Source organism: Lepidochelys olivacea (assembly GCF_965140295.1).
Source record: "Lepidochelys olivacea isolate rLepOli2 genome assembly, chromosome: 2".
NCBI lineage: Eukaryota > Metazoa > Chordata > Testudines > Cheloniidae > Lepidochelys > Lepidochelys olivacea.
The window spans coordinates 180,402,701-180,429,845 of NC_140412.1; the positions used below are offsets into that span (position 1 = coordinate 180,402,701).

At 43.4% G+C, this 27,145-nt stretch overlaps 1 protein-coding gene across 1 annotated transcript in view; it reads right to left on the bottom strand.

Annotated features, from left to right (window-relative positions):
• The window catches only part of EPDR1 (ependymin related 1), a 52,228-nt gene that overhangs the window by 14,672 nt on the left and 10,411 nt on the right, over positions 1–27,145 (bottom strand). The window contains exon 2 of the mRNA XM_084619585.1: positions 3,585–3,793. Within this exon, the coding sequence (XP_084475711.1) occupies positions 3,585–3,793 (209 nt within the window). The remainder of the gene's footprint in view (positions 1–3,584; positions 3,794–27,145) is intronic.

Here is a 27,145-nt window from a genome sequence, read left to right on the forward strand (position 1 = left end):
ACCCCTCAAGCGCCTCTCCGTCACGCGCTCCTGCCGGTGGTAGAAGCTGTACTTGCCGGCGGAACGAAAAAATGTGACGGAGGGTGGGGTCCTTGCAGCCCAACGGGAGAGGGCTGATAACAGAAACAAGTTTCCCCAGGGTGGAAAGAGCGGGTAACAGGGCAGCATTGGGTAAGAAGGGAGGAACGGAGGTAAGGACGAGGCGAACGCCCAGGTCTTCTAACGGTTCTAGGGGGACAAACACCCCCCCTACCGTCAGGCCCCTCTCCACCGCCTCCTGGGTGGCATCCTCCGAGGCTAAGAAGAAAACGACCTTCCCATACATCTTGGAGGCCGCCACAATAGCCGTGGGTCCCACCACCTTCGCCAACGCCTGCACGTATGTCTCCACGCGGGGCGAGGCGGGCACCAGGAGGCAACGGACGCCGTGCTTCCTGGTCAAGGCGGGGAAAGGGCCTCGGCCGCTGGTGATGGTGGCAGAGGTGGGGGGGGGGCGAGATGACGAGGCGGCAGGCAGCGGGGAGCCCGCTGCTGCCCGGGCATACATCCTGGGGGCCGGGGGAGGGACAATCGCAGAGCTGGTGGAGGGAAACGCTGGGAAGGGCGCCACGGTTGATGACGAGGCCGCAGCGGTGGGGGCAGCTCCCGTCATGGAGGGCTCAGTGGTTTTAGCGGGGCCCTTTCCCTTCCACCCGCCCTGGCCCTTCTTGCGAACCGGGGGGGTTTTCCTAGAATCTGGGGGGGTGGTGGGTGCAGCAGCAGCAGCAGCAATCACCCCGGTGCCTCCTGCTACCGGTGCCTCAGCAGGGGGGGTGGCAAGTACCTTAACAATAGTAGTAGGGGGGGGACCTTGGGGGTTGGGCAGGGGTGGTGGTGGGGAAGGGACAACTAATTCTAATAAAGCAGTCTCGCCCCTCTCGTTCCCCGCCATTGTGAGCAGGGAGAGACAGGGAGACACCGGAAGGAGAAGGGGGGAGGGGAGAAGGCAGAATAGCCCCTCCCTCCGCTGGCTGCGGACGGGAAGGAAAAAAAATGCCGAGGGAGGGGGGCTGGGAGGAAGGGGGGAACAAAATCGGGGTCCAGTAAAAGGGGCAAGTTGTAGGATAAGCAGTCCGGGGGGGGGTGGTGCAGACCCACACACGTTTGTCCAAAGAGTCTCGGTTGGTCGGTTGTTAGGTCCGGTCCGGAAGGCAAAGTTCAAAGCAAACAGCTGGATCCGAAGGGAGATGGCAGATTGCCAGCAGGGACAGACTGCGGGGGGGCCGTGACAGTTGTAATAACGATGGGGGGGTAGGGGCACCGATGGATCGGGGGTGGGGGTCTCCACGCCACACCCCCTGTGCCGCCACAAACGCAAGTAATCACAGTCAAACTCCCCCCCACGAGAGCATAATTCAGAAAGTTACTCAGTCTTACGGCCTCCGTCACGATGATTTATATTATTTCTTCTGTCCGATGAAATCTCCGTCTCCGGCTGTGTTGGCTGTGTTCCAAGTCCTCCGGTATGTTAAGAATGCTATAAGGTCCGAGCTACTGGCGAAACGGCTGGGTCTGGGGGTTTCCACTCCCCCCTCCGGACAGCAAAATCGGCAATCTTCCCCCCCCTCCTCCGGGGGCTCAGCTGAGGCAAATAGCTGCGCCCGAAAGCAGGCGTGGGGGGGATGGCCGACAAAGGACGTAGATGGGAAAAAAACACAAAAAATAAAAAGAAAAATCAAAAAAAGCGTCTGGCCCGGTCGGGGGGGGACTAAGGCAGATGCAAAAAGTAAGAAAAATCCGGGCCAGGGGGCTTTAGGAAAGAATAGAAAGCAGATAGCTGAGGAGCAAGCAAAAGACGTTCCGTTTCCTAACAGGGAAGGTTCCAGAACAATCAGGAACTTTCTGGAAACAATTAAGGCAGACAGGCTGATTAGAACACCTGCAGCCAATCAAGAAGCTGCTAGAATCAATTAAGGCAGGCTAATCAGGGCACCTGGGTTTAAAAAGGAGCTCACTTCAGTTTGTGGTGCGTGTGTCAGGAGCTGGGAGCAAGAGTCATTAGGAGCTGAGAGTGAGAAGGTGTGCTACTGGAAGACTGAGCAGTACAAGCATTATCAGACACCAGGAGGAAGGTCCTACGGCGAGGATAAAGAAGGTGTTGGGAGGAGACCATGGGGAAGTAGCCCAGGGAGTTGTAGCTGTCGCACAGCTGTTCAGGAGGCACTCTAGATAGCTGCATTTCACAGGGCCCTGGGCTGGAATCCAGAGTAGAGGGCGGGCCCGGGTTCCCCCCAAACCTCCCAACTCCTGATCAGACACAGGAGGAGTTGACTTGGACTGTGGGTTCATGAAAACAGCCAAACTGGGAGCTGCCGTGAATCTCTGAGGCGAGCAAATCCGCCAATAAGCACAAGACCCAAGGTAGAGGAGGAACTTTGTCACAATATGTTTATAGTGAAACCAAGTACAAGTTTATTTGTTATAAGTATAACAAAGCACAGTGATTCAAGTAATAGCAAGTAGAAGTATTGGAAACAAATGGTCACATATCAAATAAAATCGTAACATGTTTTAGAACCCGGACTTAATTAACTAGATACTTTCATGTCTTGTAGAGCAATGCTCACCCAAGGTCCTTCCAGTGTTTTTCAGCCAGGTTGGCTGTGACCCAATTTTCATGAGGCAAAACATGGTGTCAATTTGCCTTCTCAGCAAAGGATCCAGGGTGTTTGCACCCATAAACATATCAGAACAATCCACTGTCCTTATTCACAAACAGGATGCCTATATACTCCTTTCTTGTAGACTTTGCAATCTCTTAATCAACAACTGGCTCAGTATGCAAATGGGTCTACAGTGTGAGGCACACAATACACAATGCCCAAACGGCCATACAGGGAGATAGGCATCTGCTACCCTGTGCCCGAGAGGAACCCGCCCAAGGTATGTCACCTCCTGGTAATCTGCCTTAACACCAGGGCCTTAAGAACACAATTTCCAGTTCAGATACGTAACTCCTCAAATATTATCCATGCACGCATTTTGAAATGATTAGGATTACCATTGGGCTACTGGCTCTCAGCAGAGACCTCACATGCTACCCTTCAGTGATTATTGTGCATATATCTGACCCAAGGGAGCCCTATAAAACCCTATGGAGCCCCAATGCCCTCTGTCAGTTGGCTCCAAGAAGTCCTTGGGTCACACTGGGTAATCTCCAAGCCACACAGGTCACGTGCAGTTACTCCTTAAACTGTGAAAGAGTCTCTCTATATTATAGATTTTCTTATGAATAATTCTGGGCTCAGATTACTGGACTCTAATGGGGAAATGGTGTGATTTCATCCCAAACTTTGTCTGAGACATGCAAACAACTCCATTATATGCTCCTGTAGATATTTAACCCTTCTTAGATAATGGGGACATTTTCTTTAATACAATACAATGAATATGATATACAGTATGTGCTGGATATTTATTACATGTTATTTCTTCCTGCAAATTTTGTGGTAATATGAAAGCCAATACTAACAGTCAGCTGGAAAATTATATCTTGGGTAAAGGAGATGCAGACATTTTTTAACAAAACCAAACCAAACACTTACATTTCCTGGCTGGTTTTCTGTCAGACCATTCCTGTACCATAATTTCATCTCCAGGCCCCCCGATGTAGTACTGATCTTCATAAGTGGAGTTGTTAGGAATATCATAAGGATCCCATGGCTCAGTCAAAGCAATCTTTGAGCACAGCTTTGTGACTTGTTCAATCTGAAACATCACTGCATCTTTATAGAGAAATATATATTCAAAGAATCTGAAACATTTAAAAAAAGAAAACAGTTAACGTTCATGATGTTTTTACAGCTAGTAGCACTCCCTGTAGTTAACATTGCCTGAGACTTCTCTTTATAACACCCTGTTTTTAGTCGCTTATAACTTTGTCAAATTTTAACCATTTTGGCTGAAATTTTCCATATTGGGTATCTGCCTCAGTATGAGGGTTTTATTTATTTTTTTTAAAAGTTTCAGCTGAAGTCCTTCAGCCATTTCTAAGAATGAGATGAGGGGAAAATATGTTTTGCCCTGGTTACATTTTTTAAACAACATTTTAGTTTAGAAGCCCTAGCACCTGCCAGTTTTGTGGAGCAAGGGCTTGACATTTGGCAGGAGGATGGCCTTTGTGTCAGGGTTATATCATTTGTGTCCCTGTGAAAGTCTGTCCAAATTTGGGCAAGATATAAGCCTTTGAAAAATTTCAGTTTTCATACACTCAACTTGTTTGAGTTTAGTGGTTAAATTCTCTGAAGATTCTGTCCTCAGTGAGCATGCTTAGTCTCCTCACAGGTCTTACCATGTGAACTGAGGCACAGGGAATTGAGGCTCAGGGCAATTAAAGCCAAAATTTTCAAAACGTCCTCTAATTTTGGATGCCCAATTTGAGACACATAGTGAACAGTTTTCCAGAGTATTTAGCATGTGTACAGCATATTATATGTTCAAAGCACAGCTCCAGTCAGATTTTTCAGTCCAGTTGCAGTTGTAAGCGCTCAGCACTTCTGCAAATCTGGTGTCAAGTGTAGAAACTGAGCACAAAGTTAATGGCCATCTGTGAACATTTTAATGTAAGTATTTGGCTTAAATGATTAAGCCAGATCACAACTCTGAAGTATAAGAAAAGACAGAATCCAATTCTTCAGGGTGGCATTCAACTTCCTTAACCAGAAAACCATTTCTTCTTTTCCTGGAATCACCTGCCTCATTCACAACCCTTGCAACAAGTGAGGCACGGCTCCTACAAACAAAAGCCTTACTCACTATACAACCTTGATTCATTCTCAGAGTACCATCTATCCCCTGCACTGATGTAGGGGTCCTGTGGAAAAAATAGGTGTGATTATGTAATTAAAGACTCTATCATAATGCATATGGGGAACCTTAATTGTGGCATTTCCTAATTTTTGAGTGCTTGACTTTTCAACCCTGAACATTCTTGTAATGTAATTTTTTTAATGTAATATTACATAAGACCAGGTGGAAGTAAATGCAATTCAAAATGTTATTAATTCACCATATAAAATATATATAGGTAGGAATCACTTCACCCACTGCTCAGGTGAAGTTATTTAAAGGTTAAAACATGAAAAACATTTAACAGTGGTTAAAAGCCATTTAGCAACACTCTCAGCAGCTCAAGAGAGAAAGTGAAGAATAGTGTATCCAAATACAGGGGGAAATGTAGGTAAGTGAAATGTAATTAGACAAACTGGAAGTTGATTAAGACATCCTGATTCTTTCAAAAATTGCCACAGAATCATTACTGGCCTAAAGTAAATTTACATTCTCTTTGTTGAAAGAAAAGTTCACACCATTGTGATAGGGGTCAGGAGAACTATCTGGTATCTGGTCAGTAAAATGCTGAATTTGTGAACACTTAAGCATGTGCATAACTTCTGTTCCACTGAATACAGTGGAACTACTCATGTAAGTACAATTATGCATATGCTTAAGTGTTTTCAGGATCAGGTTTTAAGGGTTTAAATCCAGCTCAGCTTCCTCTTCTGCTTGCATAAGTTCAGCAGTGGCGTCTTGAGATTCAGAGAGAAAGAGAATGCCTTTGGGAAAGCGAGCTGCATACATGCAGCTGAGTCTCATGGCATAGCAATAACTTTTGACCTTGAATTATCATCTGGAAAATTTGCAAATTAACCAAAGATAAAAATGCTGATTTATCTTTTAAAATGATGTGACATACACATTACATCCTGTCTGGTTTTAAAGGATTTCACTTCTCTTTCTTCCTTCAAATCCCTCCTCAAAACCTATTTTCTGTGGAAATTCTTCCTACTTTATTTCCCCTAACAATCATCTCTTCACACCTTCCTTTCCCTGAACTGTTATCCAGTGTTTTGCCTTCTCTGTCTTGTCTCTCATATATTATAAGGTATTTGGGGGAAGGGAATATGTTTTACCCTGTATTTTGTAAATCAAATTATATATTATTTATATTACATAAGAGATATATTCTGCCACCCTTAGTCAAGTGGAGAGTACCTTAGGCTTCAATCCTCCATATGCTTATGCATGTACTCAACCTTAAGCACATGAGTAGCCAGTCTAACTTCAGTGGGACGACCTGCATGTTTAAAGTTAGGCGTGTGTATAGCTATGTTCAGAATTGGAGCCAAACCCTGTAGATACATTTAGTTGACTTTGCTTTCTCAAACATAAATACCTAGCAATGTGTATATTAATAAAACAAAATAAAAAACCCTAACAACACAAGATACTTCACTGTACACACTTCTCACCCTGGGGAGAGGATGAGAAAAACTCATTACAGAGGTTAGTAATGTCGCTTAATGCACAACTGGAGGGCACTCTGATACTAAAATGATGAGCACAGAATAAGACTCTAAATAGAACAAAATAGACTACTATGACCACAATGAAATCATTGGTGTGCAGAGGTGTGTGTGATAATCTTTGATAATAAAGCAAGTAAACAAGTTTATACTGTAAATAAATATACTCTCCCTAGGTCTTACAAAAAATTCAGACATACCTATTATCCTAATTTTTACAGTGAGGATTGCTTCTGTGTATGTCTATATGCCTCCACACAGTGAACATAAGGTACTCTGCAGTTTTGCCAGACTTTTATTTCATTACACATTATTGAAGGTGAACTGCTAAATTGTTATTTTACAAAAAGAACTGTTTACCAGTCAAAAACAACAACAAAATGTGCATAGACTTAAAAAGGACAACCTGGCATATTTTAAAACAAAAAAATTGAAAACCATTTCCTCTTTTACTTTCCTACCAAGTCCTAAATGTACTCCCTGTAGTTGTTTTAGGTGCTTGAGATGTCACCGGCTTCCTAAGGGGAAGCATGGATTCCTGAAAGTAGGTTTTTGCAGGAGAACGGATTTTTCAAATACTTTGTTTTTTAAAAAGTAAATGTAGTTGGAATCTTTATCTACAATTACTATTATTCTGTTAATAATTTCATTTCTTAAACAGTTTTTTAAAACAACCCCCAAAATCCTTTATACCTCGCCTTCAAATATAATTTATAAAGGAGCTACTTGGTCCAGTTTCTATCTTTCTGGTTTAGATTATTTCCATTCCTCTCCCCTACTTTATGCTGTGTACTTAAAGGGACTCTGTTAAAAGCTTTTACAGTCCTTTTTTATATGACTTAAAATTAATAAAATCCTGTACATTAAGGCATGTATATAGTGTTTACTTCTCCTTTTGTGAGCATAATACTCCCTCTCACTTCAGTCAGGCCTTATATTAGCTAATAATGTTTACAAAGCATTTGGAAGGTGAAAGGCAGAATGTTATATATTAGTATTATTATTATTGCTGATGTGTTGTTCAGATGTGAACGATGTCATTTTAAATTGTTGCAAATGAACTTCAAAGTTAATTTTTTTCACCTCCACTAAAATAACTGGAATTGTGGATAATCTACCTCTGTCTTGATGGTATTGTTTAGATTTGTCTAGCTGCATTTTCAAAAAGATCATTGGTGCAATTGGTTTAAAAACATTGTGAAAGCCTTCTTCACAACTAGAAGTGATAGAAATTTCATTTTTTAAAAAACAAGTGTTTCTATTCTGATAAATATAACAAAACCTACAGGTAGCTCTACATCCTTAATTCTTTGGCTTTCTTATGCCCTGTTTGATAATGTATACCACAACTTTCATAGAAATATTGCTTCTTTTTACAAATCACTTTTCTAAACAAAATATTGATCAGTGTATTTCACAAGCCTAGTTCATTAAATGATGATAGCAACAGCTAATCTCTTCATTTTAATTTTAAATAAGAACATTGTAGAGGAGACAAAAAGCTGCTGAGTAGACATTCAGACAGATGATAAATACTTTTTTTCAGGTCAAGAAGACTTCATCTGCTTTTGGAAATCTCTGGCCAACTCATTTCCTAACTGTGAAGCATTCATTTTTTTTTTTTTTTGGGTATACTTCTGGGAACTCCATTCCTCTTTCCCATGATGTTTCAGTAATTTCAGACTTATGTTTTTTTTCTGGTGTATCTGACTTCAACAACAGTAATTACCATATTTGATCTCACATGTTTGGCAAAGATGCAGAATTATAATATATTGTACAAATACGGTATTGTATATATACATGTGGCAGTACATGTAATCTAATGTTGTGTCAATGCAGTACTTTTTAGACTGACCAAAAATGTTCTCAGATTTTACAGGATTTTCTTTTCCAAGGAGCCTGAGCCTTCTGTATCAGGTATCTAATTAACAAGTTATAAACAGAACTTTGACAATACGAGTTTTGAACTGGAAGACATAGGCAGCTTAATCCAGTTAGTTATGAAGTTCAGGTAAAAAGAAAATTTTAAATATAAGAAAAGAATCAAAACCTGAAAAGTCAAAGCTAAATCAACTAAGAGGATTACATATTTCTGTGATTTTACTGAAAAAAAATCATTAAAAAGTTATACAACCTTTTATTCTTTTGATTTTTGTAACATAAATTCGATTAATTACTTTGCCAAAAATGACAGGAAACTACGTTTTTCAGTAAGAAAAGATTTACATCGTTTTCTTTGCTGTTTCTTGTGGGCCAACTGAAGTTCCATAATATAGAGCCTAATCTAGCAAACTTTAATAATCCATTCTAATTTAAGATGTGATTCAGGAAAACACTTGAAACATGTTTAAATTCATTCCTATTTAGGATAGCACTTAAAGCACATGCTTAACTTTAAACACAAGCTTAGAGCCCACTGTCTTGTGTTTCAATGGGATTTAAGAATGTGCTTATGTTCTGTCCTAAATGGGGATGCATTTGAGCAAATCTTTAAGTACTTCCCTGAATTGGGGCCTTTAGTAGTCCCCTTAAAGACAATGGGGTTACTCATAAGAAATGAGATGGAAAATAGTAACAAAAATATTACAATACCTTCATATAAATCAATAGTGTGGCCTCATCTGCAACACTGTGTGTAGTACTGGCCACCCTATCTTTGAGTTTGTACAGCACCTCGCACAACTGGGGCTCCTAGGGCATACAGTGTACAAAAAGAAATAATAAAAGGATATTGCAGAACTAGAGAGGGTTCAAAAAGTTGGGGAAAAGTCTTCTATTGAGAGGGCTGAAAAGACTGGGTGTGAAGGAGCAGAGAGACCTCAGCCGGGCACAGCAGGGGTTAAAGAACACCTGTGGGTTCAGCTAGCCCCACCCCATTATACCTGCAGCCAATGCCAAGCCTGGAGGGGGGAGAAAAGAAGGGAGCCTGGCTCAGTCAGGGGCTGACTGGCAAAGAAGCATGAGCTCTCTGTATGCCTGCCTGAAGGCACAGACCAGCAACCTGCCTGCCAACACAGCCACTGGAGGCAAATAAGTCTTCCCCGGCCAAGGGGAACCTGCAGACAAGCCCCAATTGCGGGAAAACTGGACTAGAGGGGCCACGCCCCAAACTAAAAGGACTTAAATAGGGAGCAGCCCAGGAAAACAGGCCATGAAGCCCTCCTCACAGCTGGGAGGAAGGTCCATCTCCCCTGCTTAGGGGTGAGTTACACGGGACCCTGGGTCAGGACCTGAGGGAGAAGAGTTCAGGTGCCCCTTCAGCCCTCCCTAACCAATGATCTAGCCAGTAGGCTTCATGGCCACTGAAGCCCCTATCACAAACGGTGGAGAGTGTGGGCCTCACCCTAGTCCCTGCTGAAGGAAATTTAAAAAAAAAAAAAAAAAGAGAGACAGTCCCGGGGACAAACACTTGAATGGAGATGGAGCAGCTGCTGAAATGGATGGTAGAGGAAAACACCCAGCATCAACAGCAACAACAACTACTGCAGCAGATGGCCACATAGCAGCAGCAGCTAAATCGCAAATTGGCAGCCCAACAACAGCAACAGCTGGTCCAACAGGTGTCATCCATTTTGCAATCTGCTGCTCCAGCAAAGCTGCCTGCCCCTGCCCCTATCAGGCTTGCCAAAATGGGGCCTGATGATGATCCTGAGGCTTTCTTTGAGACTTTTGAGTGAGTGGCCACAGTAGCCTGGTGGCCCAGAGACCAATGGGCTGCCGTGCTGGCCCCGTATTTAACCAGGGTAACACAGACTGCATCATGTGCTTTAGATCCTACTGCTGTCCAGGACTATGCCCAAGTTAAAGCAGTGATCCTTGACGCCCTAGATATCGCGGAGGAAACCTTTTGGCAATGCTTCCAGGGGGATTGGTACCCACTGGGGGCCCGACCCCGCCTAGTCACCCAGAAGCTGCGCGACTCATGCTGGAGATGGCTCAAACCAGAAGCCAAGACAGGGACACAGGTTGCTGAGGTGGTCCTGCTTGAGCTGTTTGTCCAGATCCTGCCCCCTGGAGGAAGAGAGTGGGTGTTGCGGCATCACCCTGACACCACAACAGATGCCATCCAACTCATGGAGAACTACCTAGCCGGCCAGTCCCCCATAACAGCACCCCCTTTGCATTCAGCTGCAAATAAGAGCCCCATGTCCCTAAAAGATGGACCCACTCATGGACCCCAGATCGTGAGGAACGCCAGCACCCTTCCTCCCTCTCAGAGCTCTGGAGGGCTCAAGGATCTAGAGGTGCCAGAGCTCTCCAATCCAGAGTCATTTACCCGCACCCTAGCTTGGGAGACCACAGGTCCACCAGAGGCCTTGCCAGGGCCCTTGTTTGGCCCAGAACTCGGGGAGACCCGTCATGACCCAACCACCTAGGTACCCAAGTAGGAAACCCCATGTGCCACCCAAGTGTTTCACATGTGGCTGTTCTGGGCACTGGTCCAAAGAATGTCCGTACATGAAATGTAGCTTTGGGAAGATCTGGACTCCGTGAGCACGAGCACATGCTGGGGACCCAGCAAAACTGACCATCACACTGTGGGTAAATGGGAAAGAAATGATGGGACTAGTAGATTCAGGGTGTGCCCAGACCCTGGTACAAAGTACAGAGGTGCCTAATCCCAGCCCAACTCAGGGCACCATTATGTTACAGTGCGTGCATGGGGATGTGAGGGCCTACCACCGCACAGAAGTGACTTTAACAGTGGGGAGACGCGAAGAGCCCCTGATGGTCGGGCTGGCCCCAACACTGGCCTACCCAATTATTTTGGGCAGGGACTGGAACTATTTTGGGGAATTGTTAGTGGAACTGCTGGGACCCCCGTTCAACGGTCAAGGGCCCCTACCTCTGGCCACCGGCCGGCCTGAAGCTGCGACCCTTGTGAGGTAGGGGAGATTGCTGACCCTGCTGAAGGGATGTCCCAGTCCTCAGCGTCAACCCAGGCCAACCAGGCCCCCTCCTAGCCAGGAGGGGAGCTCCCCCTATTATCCAGATCAGAGATCCTGACTTGCCTCTCTGACTTTGTGGAGGAGCATCGGGCTGACGATACCCTGAGTCGGGCATACACCCAGGTGGCGGCAGTGAACAGGGAGACTGTCAAACCCCACCAACTGGGATGGTTCCCACACTTTGAGTTTCACGGTGACAGTCTGTACCACATACATAAATATCAACCAACTGAAGAGATTCAACATAGCTCTTGGTGCCCCGACCTTACTGTAAGGAAATTATGCAACTCGCCCATGCCATACCCGTGGCTGGGCACCTTGGAAGGGAAAAAACGTTAGCCCAGATTTTAGCCCAGTTCCTTTGGCCAGGGGTCTACAGAGACGTGGCAGATTTCTGTGCCTCATGCCCACAGCACCAGCTCCCTGCACCTTGGCCAGCTGAGGGAGCCCCTTTCATCCTTCTTTCACTTGTAAGTGTACCCTTTGAGCAAATTGGAGTAGATATAGTCAGCCCGCTGGAGAAGAGTGCTGCCAGATACCAGTTCATTCTTGTTGTGGTGGACTATGTGAGCTGGTACATCGAAGCAGTGCTGCTATGCTCCATAAATATCAAGGGGATGGCTATGGAACTTATGAACACCTTCGCCCGAGTCAGGGTGCCCCGGGAAACCCTGACAGATCAAAGGACAAACTTTGTCTCAGACGATCAAGTAGCTTTGCCAGTTACTTAAAACCAAGACCCTACAAAATGGATGGCCTGGTGGAGTGCTTTAACCAAACCCTAAAAACAATGCTCTGAAGGTTCATCCTGACGGATGTCCGACATTGGGACCAGCTGCTCCTGCCTCTCTTGTTCGCGGTCTGGGAAATACCTCAGTCTTCCACTGGCTTCTCACCGTTCGAGCTTTTGTATGGGATGCAACACCAGGGATTTTAGACCTTGTTTGAGAAATGTGGGAGGAGCAACAGTCATGGTGCAGTATGTTTTAAACCTGCGGGAGAGACTTCAGGCTCTAGGCTTGTCTGCCAGGCAGAACCTCCTACATGTCGAAGATACCCAAGAGGCAGCCTACAATAAACAGGCGCGTCTCCGAGAGTTTCAGCCCGGTGACTGGGTGCTGCTATTGTTGCCCAGTTCGGAGTTGAAGCTCCTGGCCCACTGGCAAGGACCGTATGAGGTGATCCGGTGTGTGGGGTAGGTGAACCAGACAAACGTAAGGTACGACAAATCTACCATGTGAACCTGTTAAAACCATGGAAAGCCCCAGAAGGCTTGCTAATAACACCGTACCCACCAGAACCTGAACTAGGCCCAACAGGCAATGAAGGCTTCAACTCCAGGGATCATTAACATTGGGGACAATCCTACCCCAGAGCAGAAGGGTCAGGCGCAGAAACTGATCACCGCTTTCTCTTCCATTTTCTCGACCCAACCGGGGCGTACTCACCTAATAACTCATCATATTCAGACAGAACCGGGTATTAAGGTAGGAGAAAACCCCCAGCCCCTGCCCCAGAAGCTTAGAGAGGCCATGAAAGACCAACTCAGGTCGATGTTAGCATTGGGGGTGATTGAGGAGTTGTTTAGCGACTAGAAAAGCCCCGTGGTACTGGTCCCTAAGCCCAGTGGAAGCACCCACTTTTGCATAGACTTCCGAAAGGTCAATGCAGTATCGAAGTTCAATGCCTACCCAATGCCACAGGTTGATAAACTGCTTGATCAGCTGGGAAAGGCGGAATAGATTTAACCACTTTAGACTTAACAAAGGCTATTGGCAGATCCCACTCACACCCGAATCCAGGGAAAAGACAGCTTTCTCCACCCCCTTCGGGCTTTTTCAGTTCCAGACCATGCCCTTCAGTTTACATGGGGCCCCAGCCACATTTCAGTGGCTAAGGGACGGAATTCTTCACCCCCATAGTGGGTATGCAGCTGCGTACCTCGATGACGTGGTGATTTATAGTCGCGACTGGCAACACCATTTGGAACATGTGACATCAGTCCTGCAGTCCCTCCAGGAGGCCGGCCTCACAGAGAACCCCACCAAATGTCACCTTGGGAAGAAAGAGACCACCTACCCTGGGTACACATTGGGAAGGGCTTAATCTGACCCTTAGTTGACAAAGTCCAGGCCCTCCAGCTGTGCCCCCCGCTGTCCTCAAAGAAGCATATATGCTGATTCCTGGGACTAGCCGGGTACTACTGCCACTTTATCCCAGGGTTTGCCTCCATTGTGGCCCCCCTTTCCGATCTCCTCAAGAACAAGAGTCCTAAAAGGATCCTGTGGACCAGAGCCTGTGAGGAGGTGTTTCAAACTCTGAAGGCCCGGCTCCCTCAGGAACCCGTCTTGTACAGCCCTGACTTCGCCAAGGAGTTCTTGTTACAAACAGACACCTCAGACGTGGGCCTAGGAGCAGTTCTATCGCAGGTAGTAGGGGGTGTCCAACACCCCATTCTATATATTAGCAGGAAGCTACTCCCGCAAGAGAAGACCTATTCGGTAATCCAGAAAGAAGCCCTCGCGGTAAGATAGACCCCATGGACTCGCTCCGTTATCTTCCGGGTGCGCACTTCACCCTCATTACCGAACTTGCCCCCCTCTGCTGGCTCCATGCCATGAAGGACACAAATCCCCGAATCATGAGGTGGTACCTTTCCCGCCAGCCCTTCTTCTTCCGCATCCAGCACCAGGCCGGGAGAGACAGAGCCCATTTGAATTCAGACTTCTTTCCACTGGATGGTGGAGAGCAGTTTGAGGGGGGGCAGACCCCAGAGGAGGTCATGGGTGTGGGGGGATGTGTGAAGGTTCATAGAGAGTGCAGCTGGGCACAGCAGGGGTTAAAGAACACCTGTGGGTTAATCTAGCTCCACCTCATTATACCTGCAGCCAATGCCAAGCCTGGAGGGGTGAGAAAAGAAGGGAGCCTGGCTCAGCCAGGGGCTGACTGGCAAAGAGGCAGGAGCTCTCTGTATGCCTGCCTGAAGGCACAGACCAGCAACCTTCCTGCCAATGCAAGTAACTGGAGGTTGTTGGATCATATTAAAGAAGTTCTGTATTAAAATCACAAATGAGTTTGATTCCCCAGAGTTTAAATTCCAGGGTATTACTAATTAAGAGGTCTCTTGGTTTTTGGTACTGTTTCTCTCCCTCTATGTGTGAAACTTGCAAGCTGCTAATTGTGTTAGTACATTCTAAGACAGAGTCTGTTCTCAAAGCAATTCACAGAGAGAGAGACTCAAAGCAATACTCTAACAACAGAAACAGCACCCAGAGACTCCCCGCCCTTTTGTTGTATTAACAATTGTGATTAAAATAGAGATAGAGGATGTATGTGGATGGATGCTTGGTGTGGATAATAACTGAATGATCAGGGAGGTGCCAGCCTAAGAATCCAGTGTCCATCGGCTGAAGAAGGCATCAAGTGGAACTAACCAGAGGACCCCCCTCTCCCCCGGAGGGCAGACTGGAATCCACCCAACAGCTTCAAGAATGGGAGAACCAAAGAACAAGATAACATCTTGGAGCCGTCAGGAATGTGCTATCTGCTGATTGATTCAGCAACAGCATGATGAAGCAATTCCCATAGACTGGCATAGGAAGAAATTCCTATAAAAATAGACTCTAAAAAGTGAGAACTTTGGGGGTCTGATTCTGCAAACCAACTTCCAGGAGCATCAGATGAGCATCTGACAAGGCCCTGCTCCCTCCTCATGTCCAGGCCACCTGACCAGTGGCTTGGCATGAGCAACTCTAAGGCTGGTAACTATGATAACAACTTTGCAGAACCTGTGTGTGTGGGTGTGTACGTGTTTGTATGAATGAATGTGTGAATAAATGAGATTGAATGGAATGTTATAGCTATAACTAACTGCTTACTATGATTCTTTCTGTATTCACAATAAATGTGGTATTTTGCCTTTTTCCCTTTAATAAAATCCTGCTGGTTTTTATTTTATTGGTACAACAAGGTAAGTAAGTCTTCCCCTGCTAAGGGGAATCTGCAGAGAAGCCCCAGTTGTGGGAAAACTGGACTAGCGGGGCCATGCCCCAAACTAAAAGGACTTAAATAGGGAGCAGCCCTCAGGCCCTGAAGCCTTCCTCACAGCTCAGAGGGAGGTCCATCTACCCTGCTTAGGGGTGAGTGACACAGGACCCTGGGCCAGGACCTGAGGAAGGAGAGGTCAGGTCCTCCTTCAGCCCTCCTTAACCAGCCACTAGGTTGCTCAGTCACTGAAGGCCCTATCACACTGGGATAGTTTATATTTATCTTAGAAAGGAGATGGATAAGAAGGGCATGATGATAAAAGTACAGAAAATAATGAAGGATATGGAGAAGAGAAATTGGGAACTTCTCTTCTCCTTGTCTTATTATACAAGAACAAGAGGACATTCAATGAAATGGAAAGGTGGATAATTCAAAACTGACAAAAGGAAATATGGTACTTTTTCACACAACCGGTGATTAAACTGAGGACTTAGTTGAACTTGATAAGATTCAAAAAGGGATTGGAAGACAGGCCATTTTGAGTCAGACATCACAGTAGGGAAGTTACATTCACTTTAGCTTTCTAACATCTTTATTCAAAGCTTTGAGTATAGTTTATTTTTAAATAAGCTCTGTGCATGATGAAGATTCACTTCACTGAAAATAAAAACAACCTGAAGTTCTGGCTCTTTCGTCAGGTTTCCTTCCCAACCTAAAAATAACTCTCCTTTGCCTCATCTAGAATTCTTTGTGCAGGTCTCTCTCTCTGTCTTTCCTTGCTACAGAAAAAAGATAATATTGTGTATATCAAAGGAAGCTCAGTTTATACACCAGTGGATGGGCTCAAACCCACATAGTTTGAGGAGTTAAAATCCTGGGTTGAATAAACATTGATTAGTATGACGGGTTGGGTCACAGAAACCCCCTTGGGACTGCCACTTAATGTGCTGAGACTATCTCTGAGCCCATTTTCCCTGGCAGCTTGGGACTTCAGTACCCTGTTTTGTTAAGCCAGACACGCTAGCCTGCTACAAACACAGACCCAGGTCTGAACCACGTCCCCCAAAAGCTGCAGGCTTAACGGAAAACAGCTTAAGAAGTGCTCCTGTCTCCAACACCAAGGTCCCAATGGGGTCCAAACCCAAATAAATCCGTTTAACTCTGTATAAAGCTTAAACAGGGTAAACTCAAATTGTTCGCCCTCTATAGCACCGATAGAGACATATGCACAGCTGTTTACTCCCCCAGGAATTAATTACTTGCTCTGGGTCAATTAATAAACAAAAAGTGATTTTATTAAAAACATAAAAAGTAGGATTTAAGTGGTTCCAAGTAATAACAGACAGATCGAAGTAAGTTATCAAGCAAAATAAAACAAAACATGCAAGTCTAAGCCTAATACAGTAGGAAACTAAATGCAGGTAAATCTCACCCTCAGAGATGTTCCAATAAGCTTCTTTGATAGACTAGATTCCTTCCTAGTTTGGGTCCAGCAATCACTCACACCCCTGTAGTTACTGTCTTTTGTTCCAGTTTCTTTCAGGCATCTCTTTGGGGTGGAGAGACTATCTTTTAAGCCAGCTGAAGATGAAATGGTGGGGTTTACAGGGCAATATATAGTCTTTGTGGGTGGAAACCCTTTTGTTCTCCTTTGTAAAATCCCCTTAACAAGATGAAGTTTGCAGTCACCTGGGCAAGTCACATGTCTATGAATGATTCAGCTTTTGACAGGCCGATGCTATTGTTTACATGTTAGTTTGAAGGTTCCCAGGAAAGCTCAGATGTGGATTGGTGTCTCCTGAAGTCCATTGTCAGTTAAGTGTTTCTTGATTGGGAACTTACTGAGAATAGTCCTTTCTCAAGAAGCTGACCAAATGCTTCACTGAGGATACGTAGAATCAAACAAATACATAGCCAATATTCAGAACTTCAAATACAAAAATGATACACACATACAGACAGTATAATCATAACCAGCAAACTACAATCTTCCCATAGAAACCCCACTTGGCCTCCTCTGTATAAGAATTGGTGCAACCATAGGACCCTGGTTGCAACAATGATCTATATGGTCACAGTTTATGTCAATAACATCACAATTAGATGTGCAAAACAGAGTATCATGGGAGATAAGAGGCGGCATGTGAGAGAGACAGGCAGCGACACAGGGAGAAAGAATTAAGCATTCATAGTTATGTTCATAAGGGAAATGGCACTTTGGACAATCACTGCAGTAAGCAAGTGTGGTACAATATATAACAAGTGTTTAAAAAAAACCATAGGTTCGTAATTATGGATCAGTTTGTGACACTTAAATTGAGCAATTCCAAATCCATTGCAACCCTATACTACCTTAAAGGTAGTGAAGGGACAACAGGTTCAACAGATCACCCAAGTGGTGTCAGTCTCACTCAAGAAACCATTTTTAGACATGAATAACCCTGCCAGTTGTTGTCCTTCTCAATTCTCCTAATTTTAAGGAAGGCTATTGAGAAAGTAGTTATAGGCCAACTCCAGCTGCCCCTGGATTCCGTCAGTGTCTTAGATCCTTCTCAAGTCTTGGTTCAAATGGTACGAAAATGAGACTGCATTGATATCAGTGGTTAATAATCTCCTTCTGGAAATGGACAAGGTTTAGATGTCAGTGTTATTGTTATCAGCTCTATCTGCAGCTTTTGATACCAAGGTACTGCCATCTGCAGAATCTTGCCAGAGTGGACCAAATGGCTTTTCTGAGAGCTTCCAGAGAGTAGCGCGGGGCAACTGCTCATTCTCTTTGAGGGTCCTCACATGGCAGTTCAGTAAGAGTCATTTTGTTACTCTTATTCCATGGACATATGAAGCCACTGAGGGATTCTGAAATATGGGGGATTGCAGTGTCTCCTGTACACTGAGGATACTCAGCTGTATGTGTCTTTTTCAATTAACCCAAATTACACCATCTCATTATTCCCCAGTGCCTGAACGAGTTAAAGGCCTGGACAAAAGCAGCCTGGCTAGAGCTCTGTACAGATAAAATGGAGGTGATGCTTCTTGGCACTGGGAGACATGTGGCTGCTTTTCACCAAAATGGTTCCAAGTCTTTGGTTTCTATTGAATCCATTGTACCTTTCATTAATTACAACTGGTCAGAAACCTGCAACTATTCATCTGATCAGTAGGTCTTTCCACTGTCACCCACACATTTGTCACCTCCATAACTGTTACTTTATGCACTGGCTCTATCCTTGCTGCTGTACTGGAGATAAATATAAGGACAGATCCTGATCCCTAATCTTACCATTTAAAAGATACACACAGATCAAACAAGATGCACTGGGAGAGCCAAATTAGAGTGCAGGATTAGAGAGTTTATTTTATTTTGTTTCATTGATCTCACTCATCTCCTATAATGTAATATTGTGTGGAAGAGGCATTCAACAGAGGCTAGTGTTATGGGGCGCTACAGAAGTGAGGCTTAGCGAGGCTTTGGAAGGGAGTCCTTTGAAGTATACTGCCTGGAACCTCCCTCAGCATGTGGAGAATACAGCTGGCAACCTCTGGAATGGGCCACTATGAATACATAACTCTGTACTCAAAGTCTTCCCATTGGCTTCATGATCATTTCTGAGGTCAGTTTAAGGTGTGCATCCTAACCTTTAAAGCCCTGTAACCCAGCCATCTTAAAGGAGGCTTCCTCTCACTCTTTCCCTCTGTGACATTTAGATCAGCTGGAAGGCTCTTTCCTGTTTATTCTTGAGGTTAAACACTGCACAATCAGCTGCAGGGCCTTCTCCGCAAAGGGCTCTTGCCTAGAGAATTTGCTTTCTTTGCAGGTCTGCCAAAACATGAGTCTAGTGAGTGCACAATGTAAGGTGACAACATTTGGTTAGGTATCTTTCAGAGCATTTGTGCTTTTTTATTTCTGTTTGATTTTATTTCCATCAAAAGCAGTTTTTAAATTTCACCTTTATTACATTAAAATTTGTAATGACAATAGGTATCTAGCTGCTACTGTGATAATTGTTAATAAATTAATGAATAATAATCCTTGTTGTTGAAACTAATTTTGACTGTAAAGATGTAAATATTTAAGTAAATAAGAATTTTTAAATAGGTTTTTAAAACGTCTAGTGTTTGCTCTAAGGTAAATTGCTAAAAGTATATTTGCTACAGAATTATTTCATACATTACCCGTTAATATACTGCAGAAATTGACCATCATTGTTAAACAACTGTTCCTAAAGACATGACTTTCAGCTAAAACAGATTGGCTAAAGACATTTCTATTTTTAAGTTATAGCCATTTTAAATGTATTAAAAAACAGGTGTGACTAAACGCCTGACTGACATTTATTTTTTATTCAAGGACAGGTCTAAGAAATAGTAGCAAGGAAGACAAGACCTGTAAATAACAGTGGTATAAAAATACAGCACGGGCACTGCTGAAAGTTTTCCATTACTCAGGAAAAGGTCACTAGACCTACTTAATATGTTTAGACTACCCCATGCTGATTAAAACATGACAGAAATAGGTTTACCATTTGGCATTTGACATGAATACAAAACCAAAGTCTCTGGCAAACAGGTAAGACTGTCTAACTTTCCTGACATGAAAGTGTCTGTGGCAGGTATCAGCTGGAAAAAAGAGCTGCTGTTCACTTTGAACATTTTTCATCAGCAAGAACTGAGAACTTTTCTTATATGTGCAATAGTGATTTACTTTTTTCCTTCTAAGAAACATTTTGTCCACCATCACAACAAATATTCTTACCAAAGTAACTTATCTTTTGAGGTGGACAAATTATTATTATTATGATTATTGATAACCATCCAAAGTGTGCATATTGTAATTTTCTTGTATTTCCAATTTCAGGCACATTTAATAAGAAGTAATGGCCAAGATTTTCATAAGTGACTAGTGATTTTGACTACCTCATTTTTGGGGTGTCTGATTTTCAGAGAATGAGTATTCAGCATTTTCTGAAAATGAGCATGGATGCGCAGCATTTTCTGAGAATCAAGCCTGTTTAAGTTGTCTCAAGTTGAACACCCAAAAATTAAGATAAAAATCATCCAAAATCATTAAATTTGAAAATTTTGATCAATGGGCTGCTTGCTTGTCTCTATTGTTTGCTTAAATCAGGGGCCTCAAACACGCAGCCTGTGCGCCGCACGCGGCCTGTGGAGTTATTTCCTGAGGCCTGTCATAGCTCCCTTAACCCCCCGCCTCTGCCCCCCCCCCCGAGTGGGCCGCATCCCTGCTCCTCCGCCTACCTCCCAGCGCTTCCTGCCACCAAACAGCTGTTTGGCAGCGCTTAGGACTTTCCAGGATGGAGGAACGGGGACACTGTACGCTCAGGGGAGAAGGTGGAGAAGAGGCAGGGCCGGGCCGGGGATTTGGGGAAGGGGTTGGAATAGGGGCAGGGAGGGGGCGGAGTTGGGGCAGGAACTTTGGGGGAGGGGTTGGAACAGGAGGAGCAGGGATGGGGCCTCATGGAAGGGGTGGAGTGGGGTTAGGGCTGGGGGTAGAGGCGGGTGGCTTTTGTATCTTTGTATGTAAAGGTGTAAATGATGCAGCCCTCAGGCCAATGTACTAGTCCTCATGTGGCCCTCATGGTGATTTGAGTTTGAGATCCCTGGCTTAAATTATTATCCTAATATACCAGAAGATCAGCCTTCCTACTGAGGGGGTCTCATGCCTCCAGCTTACATTTTCAGGACTTCCAAAGCTTAGGCATTTCTGGCACATCCGTACCTCTTTACGGACACATTCTTCAGGTTGTATATCCAACCCTTTGGGGTTCTTTTCTCAAAGGCTACCTTCTTGCATCTGTGACTGGGTAGATGACTCTTCAGAAAGAGCTACATCAACATTAACCACTTATTCACCAATACAGTTGAGACCTGTCCCTCCAACCTCCCACATGGCTATCAAGAGCCTTTTCACACTTCATCATCTACATTAGGTTCCCAAACACCTGCTACTATTTACAGATCCCTTTCCAGCACCCTCTCTATGAAAAATATGTACACCAATATACTTATCTCATTTTCCATCACAGTGTGAGCATGAGACCCAGCCATCCCAGTACAACCAGATAATCGCTATCACTCCAGCTACTGTACAAATACCAGCATAGACGACAATGAACTGTAACATATTTTCCAAAACAAATTTAGGGCCTGATCTAAAGCCCAGTGAAGTCAGTAGAATTAAATAGACTCTTAAATCAGGTCCTTATTACTTGTTACACATGGAGTACAAAGAGTAGTTGAAACAAAAATCTAAAAAAGGCATTTGAAATACTTAGCACAGATGCCAATATCCATCAAGTGGATAATGCAGATTATATGGGTGCATGCTGGAGTATGGAATGAGGGCAGAGAGAACGTTGTTTGTAAAATCTTAATTTCCAAAAGTTTATTTTTCACAAATTTACGGTAACTGAATTTTCTGGTTTTAATGTTCTAGAATTTATTTTAGGCAAAATAACTAATAGACTATATCTTTACATCCTTGATTATAACCACCTGAATTATCTGGTGCATATTCCCTGCCATAAAAGAACTGTGCTGGTTTTGGGGACCTCCCTTTTTATACTCAATCTTCAAAGTTAATTGGATAACTTCTTAGGGCAGTGATTTTCAACCTGTATCTAAGATTTCCAAAGGGGTCCACACCGCCATTCAAAACTTTTTAGGAGTCCTCAAATGAAAAAAGGTTGAAAACCACTGTCTTAGAGATGTGAAAGACTTTTTTGCTCCATGTAGCATTTTATTGTAATTCCATATCTCAGAGATGCCATGGTCTAGAGAAACTCCATATTTTTTGTACGAGGTTGACCCTGAAGAGGAGTGAGGTAGTAGAAGTTCTTCAGGGAGTGACAGGGGCTACTGAGAGTTTCTCAGAGATGGGCTTATAAGGCGTTGGTGAATCAAAGAGTAAGGATCTGAGGGGAATTCATTGCATATGAGGGGTGAAGATCCTGCTGCGGCTCATCTCTTCTGGCAGGAAGTGTTTGTGGGTAAATATGGCAGAGGCCAGGAGTAGGATCTTAAAACAGAAGGCCAGACTGTCCTCTACACTACATGACTGCACCATCTGGAGATTTTCCCTATGCTGGGAAAATTCCTGGGTAGCTAGTTAAGCCCTTCTTTGTGCTGCTGGAGTGGCACATATGGGAAACTGTTGCCCTAAGCTCCAAGAGCTTTTTATGGCTGTCATACTTCAGGTGAGAGTTACACCTGCAATTCATTATGCATGGGTGCACTGCTTCACCTGTGTAGGTCTGTATGCATGGAGAACCCCACTAAAGTCAATGGGACTTCATGTGGGAACAGCGCTGCACCTATGCAAAGTAAACTCCAGGATTCTATGTTGTAAGACACTACCGGCTGCTTCATCAGAGTTTTAGATTCAGCAAACTATAGTTATTAACCTGATAAACACAAACAGATGGACATCTATGTGTAAACTTGACCAAATTTTGTTTTTAGTTACATTGACGTTTGGCCTATCCCGCACTCATTATACTGGAATGAATTATAATAATAACATAAAAATTACAATTATACTGATGTGCATATATTGATATTTTAAAGATAATTATGGCTAATGTAGCTAAATATGTATGTTTGTTGTTTGCTCTGCTATGTTTGCAGTTTCAGTAGATAGAGTCCTGGCTGTCATAGATTTATGCATATATTCTGTGTTTACGAATACTCGATTCTAATAGGCATCATATAAATATGGTAATGATGATCTGCTATTTTTTAAACAAAAATTCTAGTAACATTTCTGAACATAAAAACAGAGAGAGAACTCTGTTTATATTGAACTTCCCATGGAAAGCCAAAATTACACTTGAATAAGTTTTGGGGGGGAATTAATATGAAGATCAGGTTGATGTTAACAGAAGGTAGTATTTAAAACCAATGGGTAATTAAGCATGGGCAAGCTGGCCTAATCTGACCCCTGAGCAAAAGACTATAAATTTAACTCAGGTCACCTGTTTTTAAAAAAAATCCCAAAAACATTTTTTACATTTATAGTCCCTGTTGCTATGGCATATAGGTATCTCAGTTACAACATATATTCTGCAATGTCATAATCCAAATTTTATGTAGTTTTGAAGGATTTTTTTTATTTCGTTCAAAACACAAATAGGCACTTAAAGTAAATTCAAACAAACAGTGCTTTAAATCCATAACAGTATTCATAGAAATAGAGAAGGAGGTCACCACTTCTAACAACAGTCAGATATATATAAGTACTGTATAATATAATTTTATCTCCTAATGTATGGTTTGTATCTAAGTGGTGCTTCCAAGTTTGCTGTTTTGTTTCATTTCAGAAACCTATATGCTGTCACACTTTATGCTTGCAGTCATAAGGTTTCACATCCATGAGTATTATATATTACAAATCATCACAGCTTAAATATAGTGTAACAAACAAAAACAAATCTATAGATAAACAAAGAAAGAGTAAAGAAACAAATATATGAGTAAACATTAATTTAATAAAATACATATTGAAAAATTAGTCTTTATAGAGAGAGTTAAGATTCAAACCGTGTTTGTGCATATTTACACGTGGTTGTAGTCACAAACAGCTCAAGCACAGAGTGAAGAAAAACGAAGCATCTCATCTGCACAGCCCTGATGATAAGATAGTAGTCTCATACAACATCAACAACTAGATGAATGAACCTAGTTACCTGATGCACTGGGGGACTCTATTAGCCAACATTAGGCCCATCTTCCCTTCATTTCTTTTATGTCTCTGTAGCAGGGTGGTAACCCTGCTCCTGCCAGAAGGGGATAAAGCAGCCCCAGAGAGGGCTGCAGTGAGGAAAGCTGGGCTAATTGGGAAAGCAGCCACAGCTGTAGCCAGTGCAATCAGGGCCAAGCTGACCCTTATAAGAGGGTGGTGGGTCAGAAGGACTCAGACTCTCTCTCTCCTTCTAGACAGGGAAGGATCTGGCTACCTGGGAACCTGAGAAGGGTACCTAGGATGGAGCAGTGCTGGGGAAGGGCAGAGGGGGCTGGGAGCTCCAGCCTAGCAAAACTGCAGGCTGAGTTAAGGGCCCACAAAGGGTACTGGGGCTGCAGAAGGGCAGCCCCGAAATAGGCAGAGGCAGCAGGTCCAAACCCCCCTTGCCAATGATGAGTGGCCTTTAAAGACTGCAGTCAGCCCCAGTGAGTGGGGGCTAGATGGTGACTGGCAGTAGCCACTGAGGCGAGGTGGGGATAGGGGGTTGGGAGTTCCCCAGATTGTGGGTTGCTGCGATGGGCAGAACCCCTGGTAAAAGGCACCAAGGTCTGGGAGGGACACAAGGTGCCAGGGGCAGGTGAGATATCAGCCAGCAGAGGGTGCTCTGGGGCTGGAAAGAGCTAATTCCCTGGACAACCAGTAGGCGGCACCACACCGGTGAGTCGCCACCCCGCCACAGTCTCCCATCCTAATTTTCCTCCTCATTGCTACAAAAAAGTGTAAGAGACACCAGAAACATCTTGACTCTTCTACCACCTAATCAGTTATATAGTCAAGGTTCCTTTTCCCTCTTTTGTAAGGCATGTAGAATAACATAACAGACTGATTGTGTGTGTGGGCAGGGGGAGGGTGGGTTATGCGTATGTGCCACAGTGTAAGAAACAATGAATGTGTATCTACAGCAGTAGGTATAGGATAATGAATCTGGATTAAGTTAAATTATAACAACAATGCCTGATCCTTTATGGAAACAGGTTTTCCAAATATACAATCCCTTTAGAAAGAGTCATACCCATGCAGAATGAGTAAACTTTCCAGTGCTGTCTGCCTAAAAGTGTGACAGAAACACAAGTTTCCTGGCAAGAAAAGCATTCAAATATCATAGAAACCACAGATGCTAATGGTATAAGGAAGTAATGAAACTGAGTACAACAAAATGTCTTTCCTTGCACTTCTAAACAAATGAAACTGTTCTCCACCTGAGCATTCAAAAGTTTTAGCACAGTCATGTAAATCATTACACTTTTACACTCTTCAGGTGAAATCTAGCTTCTCCCCCTCAAAAACATAAGTTTTATATGACACAAGTAGGTATATATTTCCTAGTGAGAGAGGGTGAAATCTTTGCAGAAGCCTGGCACAAAGTCTATGCACCACCTTGCCCCTTATTTTGAGGACTAATGTGGGACTGAAGAGGTGGACAGAATTCATGCTAGCCATCTACACAGGAGTGAATTCCATTCAAAATGTTTTAAAGAACTGAGAAAAGCAAAGGGTGCTACATTTTTGTGCATTCGTATATTCAGATCTCCCTGATTCTAGATGAAGTATCAACCTCATCTTGAACTGCAAGGAGATGACAGAAGGAAGCTGATAGATTTTGCTATGCTAAATATGAAAGTTCAAGAACTGACAGAGAAACAGATGGACAAGATTAATGCCTGAAACCTGAGTGGACAGTCTTGTAACCGGTGGTTTTCATAGCTATCTTACATTGTTTTCTTTCTGTAATTAGTCACAGGTTTAGAACAAGAACGCAGCAAAAAAAATAAGCATAATTATTTTGTTCTGTTCCTGTTGGGAACTGGTGCCATTTAATGATGTGGCATTTTATGATGAAAACCTCAAGGATAATTACATTAGTTCTCTGAACAACTTCCATAAGAAAACATCATTTAAATTATAGTTGCCACTTTTGGATATTAGCTGCAGACTTTTAAAAACATTTCATCTTGAATAAACCCCACAACAGCGTGCTTTTAACAGATATGCAAGGATCTGTGATAACACTAAATTAGTTACATAGGACCAGATTATGATACCCTTACTTATTCTGAATCATTAGTGCCTGAAGCTGTATGCATGGTACCCACAGTGTATAGCATAGGCCAGGGGACCAACTGGGGCGGGGGCAGGATTGCCCAGGGTGAGGATCAGTTTTCTCTAGGCCCCGCCCCCCCCCATTTGAGAAGGCCACTAAAGCAAGTGAGGTTGTAATGTGGCGTATGAGTTCACTGCACCACTCAGGTTTGGCCCATTGGCTCCTTGACAGACGGGTGCTGGGCCAAAGCTGAGTGGTGCGGCGACCCTGTGGAATGGGTTGCAACACCACTCCATGAAATTTGGCCCAGCAGCTCCTCCCTCATGACATTTTAAGTTAAAGTGAGAGTGGTTCAGTTGTGCATAAGATGTGATAAATTTCTGGAGATGCCTCTGTTCTGAATACCCCCTTTAAATTGACTTCAGAGGGACTATTTATGGAGTAATTTATTATACCACTTGAGTAAGTACAAAAGAATTTGGCCCACTGTAAGGTAAATAAATCAATGGAGAGTGGAACCTTTTTACAGAGCAGTAATTTTTCTAACAGATCAACTTTACTATAAGAAAAAGTTCACTGTAACCATTATTAAATGTTTATATTACACTTCACTGAAGTAATATTGGACTTTATATTATTTCACCATGAGTTTCACAGTATCAGAGTTTAGTAAAACTGGCTTTCACTGTATATAATACATAGAGAAAATATAATACTCAGTTTAAGATGCAAAGCTACATTTTCTCTCAAGGAGAAAATAACTTCATTTTAAAGAACAATACTGCACTTCCACTGCTACAGTATTTTATTTTTAAATAAAATTTTAAAGGTAGTTCTGACATATAGTATTTGGCCCTTTGAAGATAAATGTAATGTTGCCATCTTAATTACATCAAACCTCAAGTTGAACTAGAAACTAGTATAAGATCATGAATATAAAGATTTCTTTCACAGTGTTTGTATAACTGCTCAGTCATGTCATCACCACTGCATATATACTGTCTGCAAACACAGAACAAATTAAGAATATATATATACACTCACACACATACACATATGTCCTAAC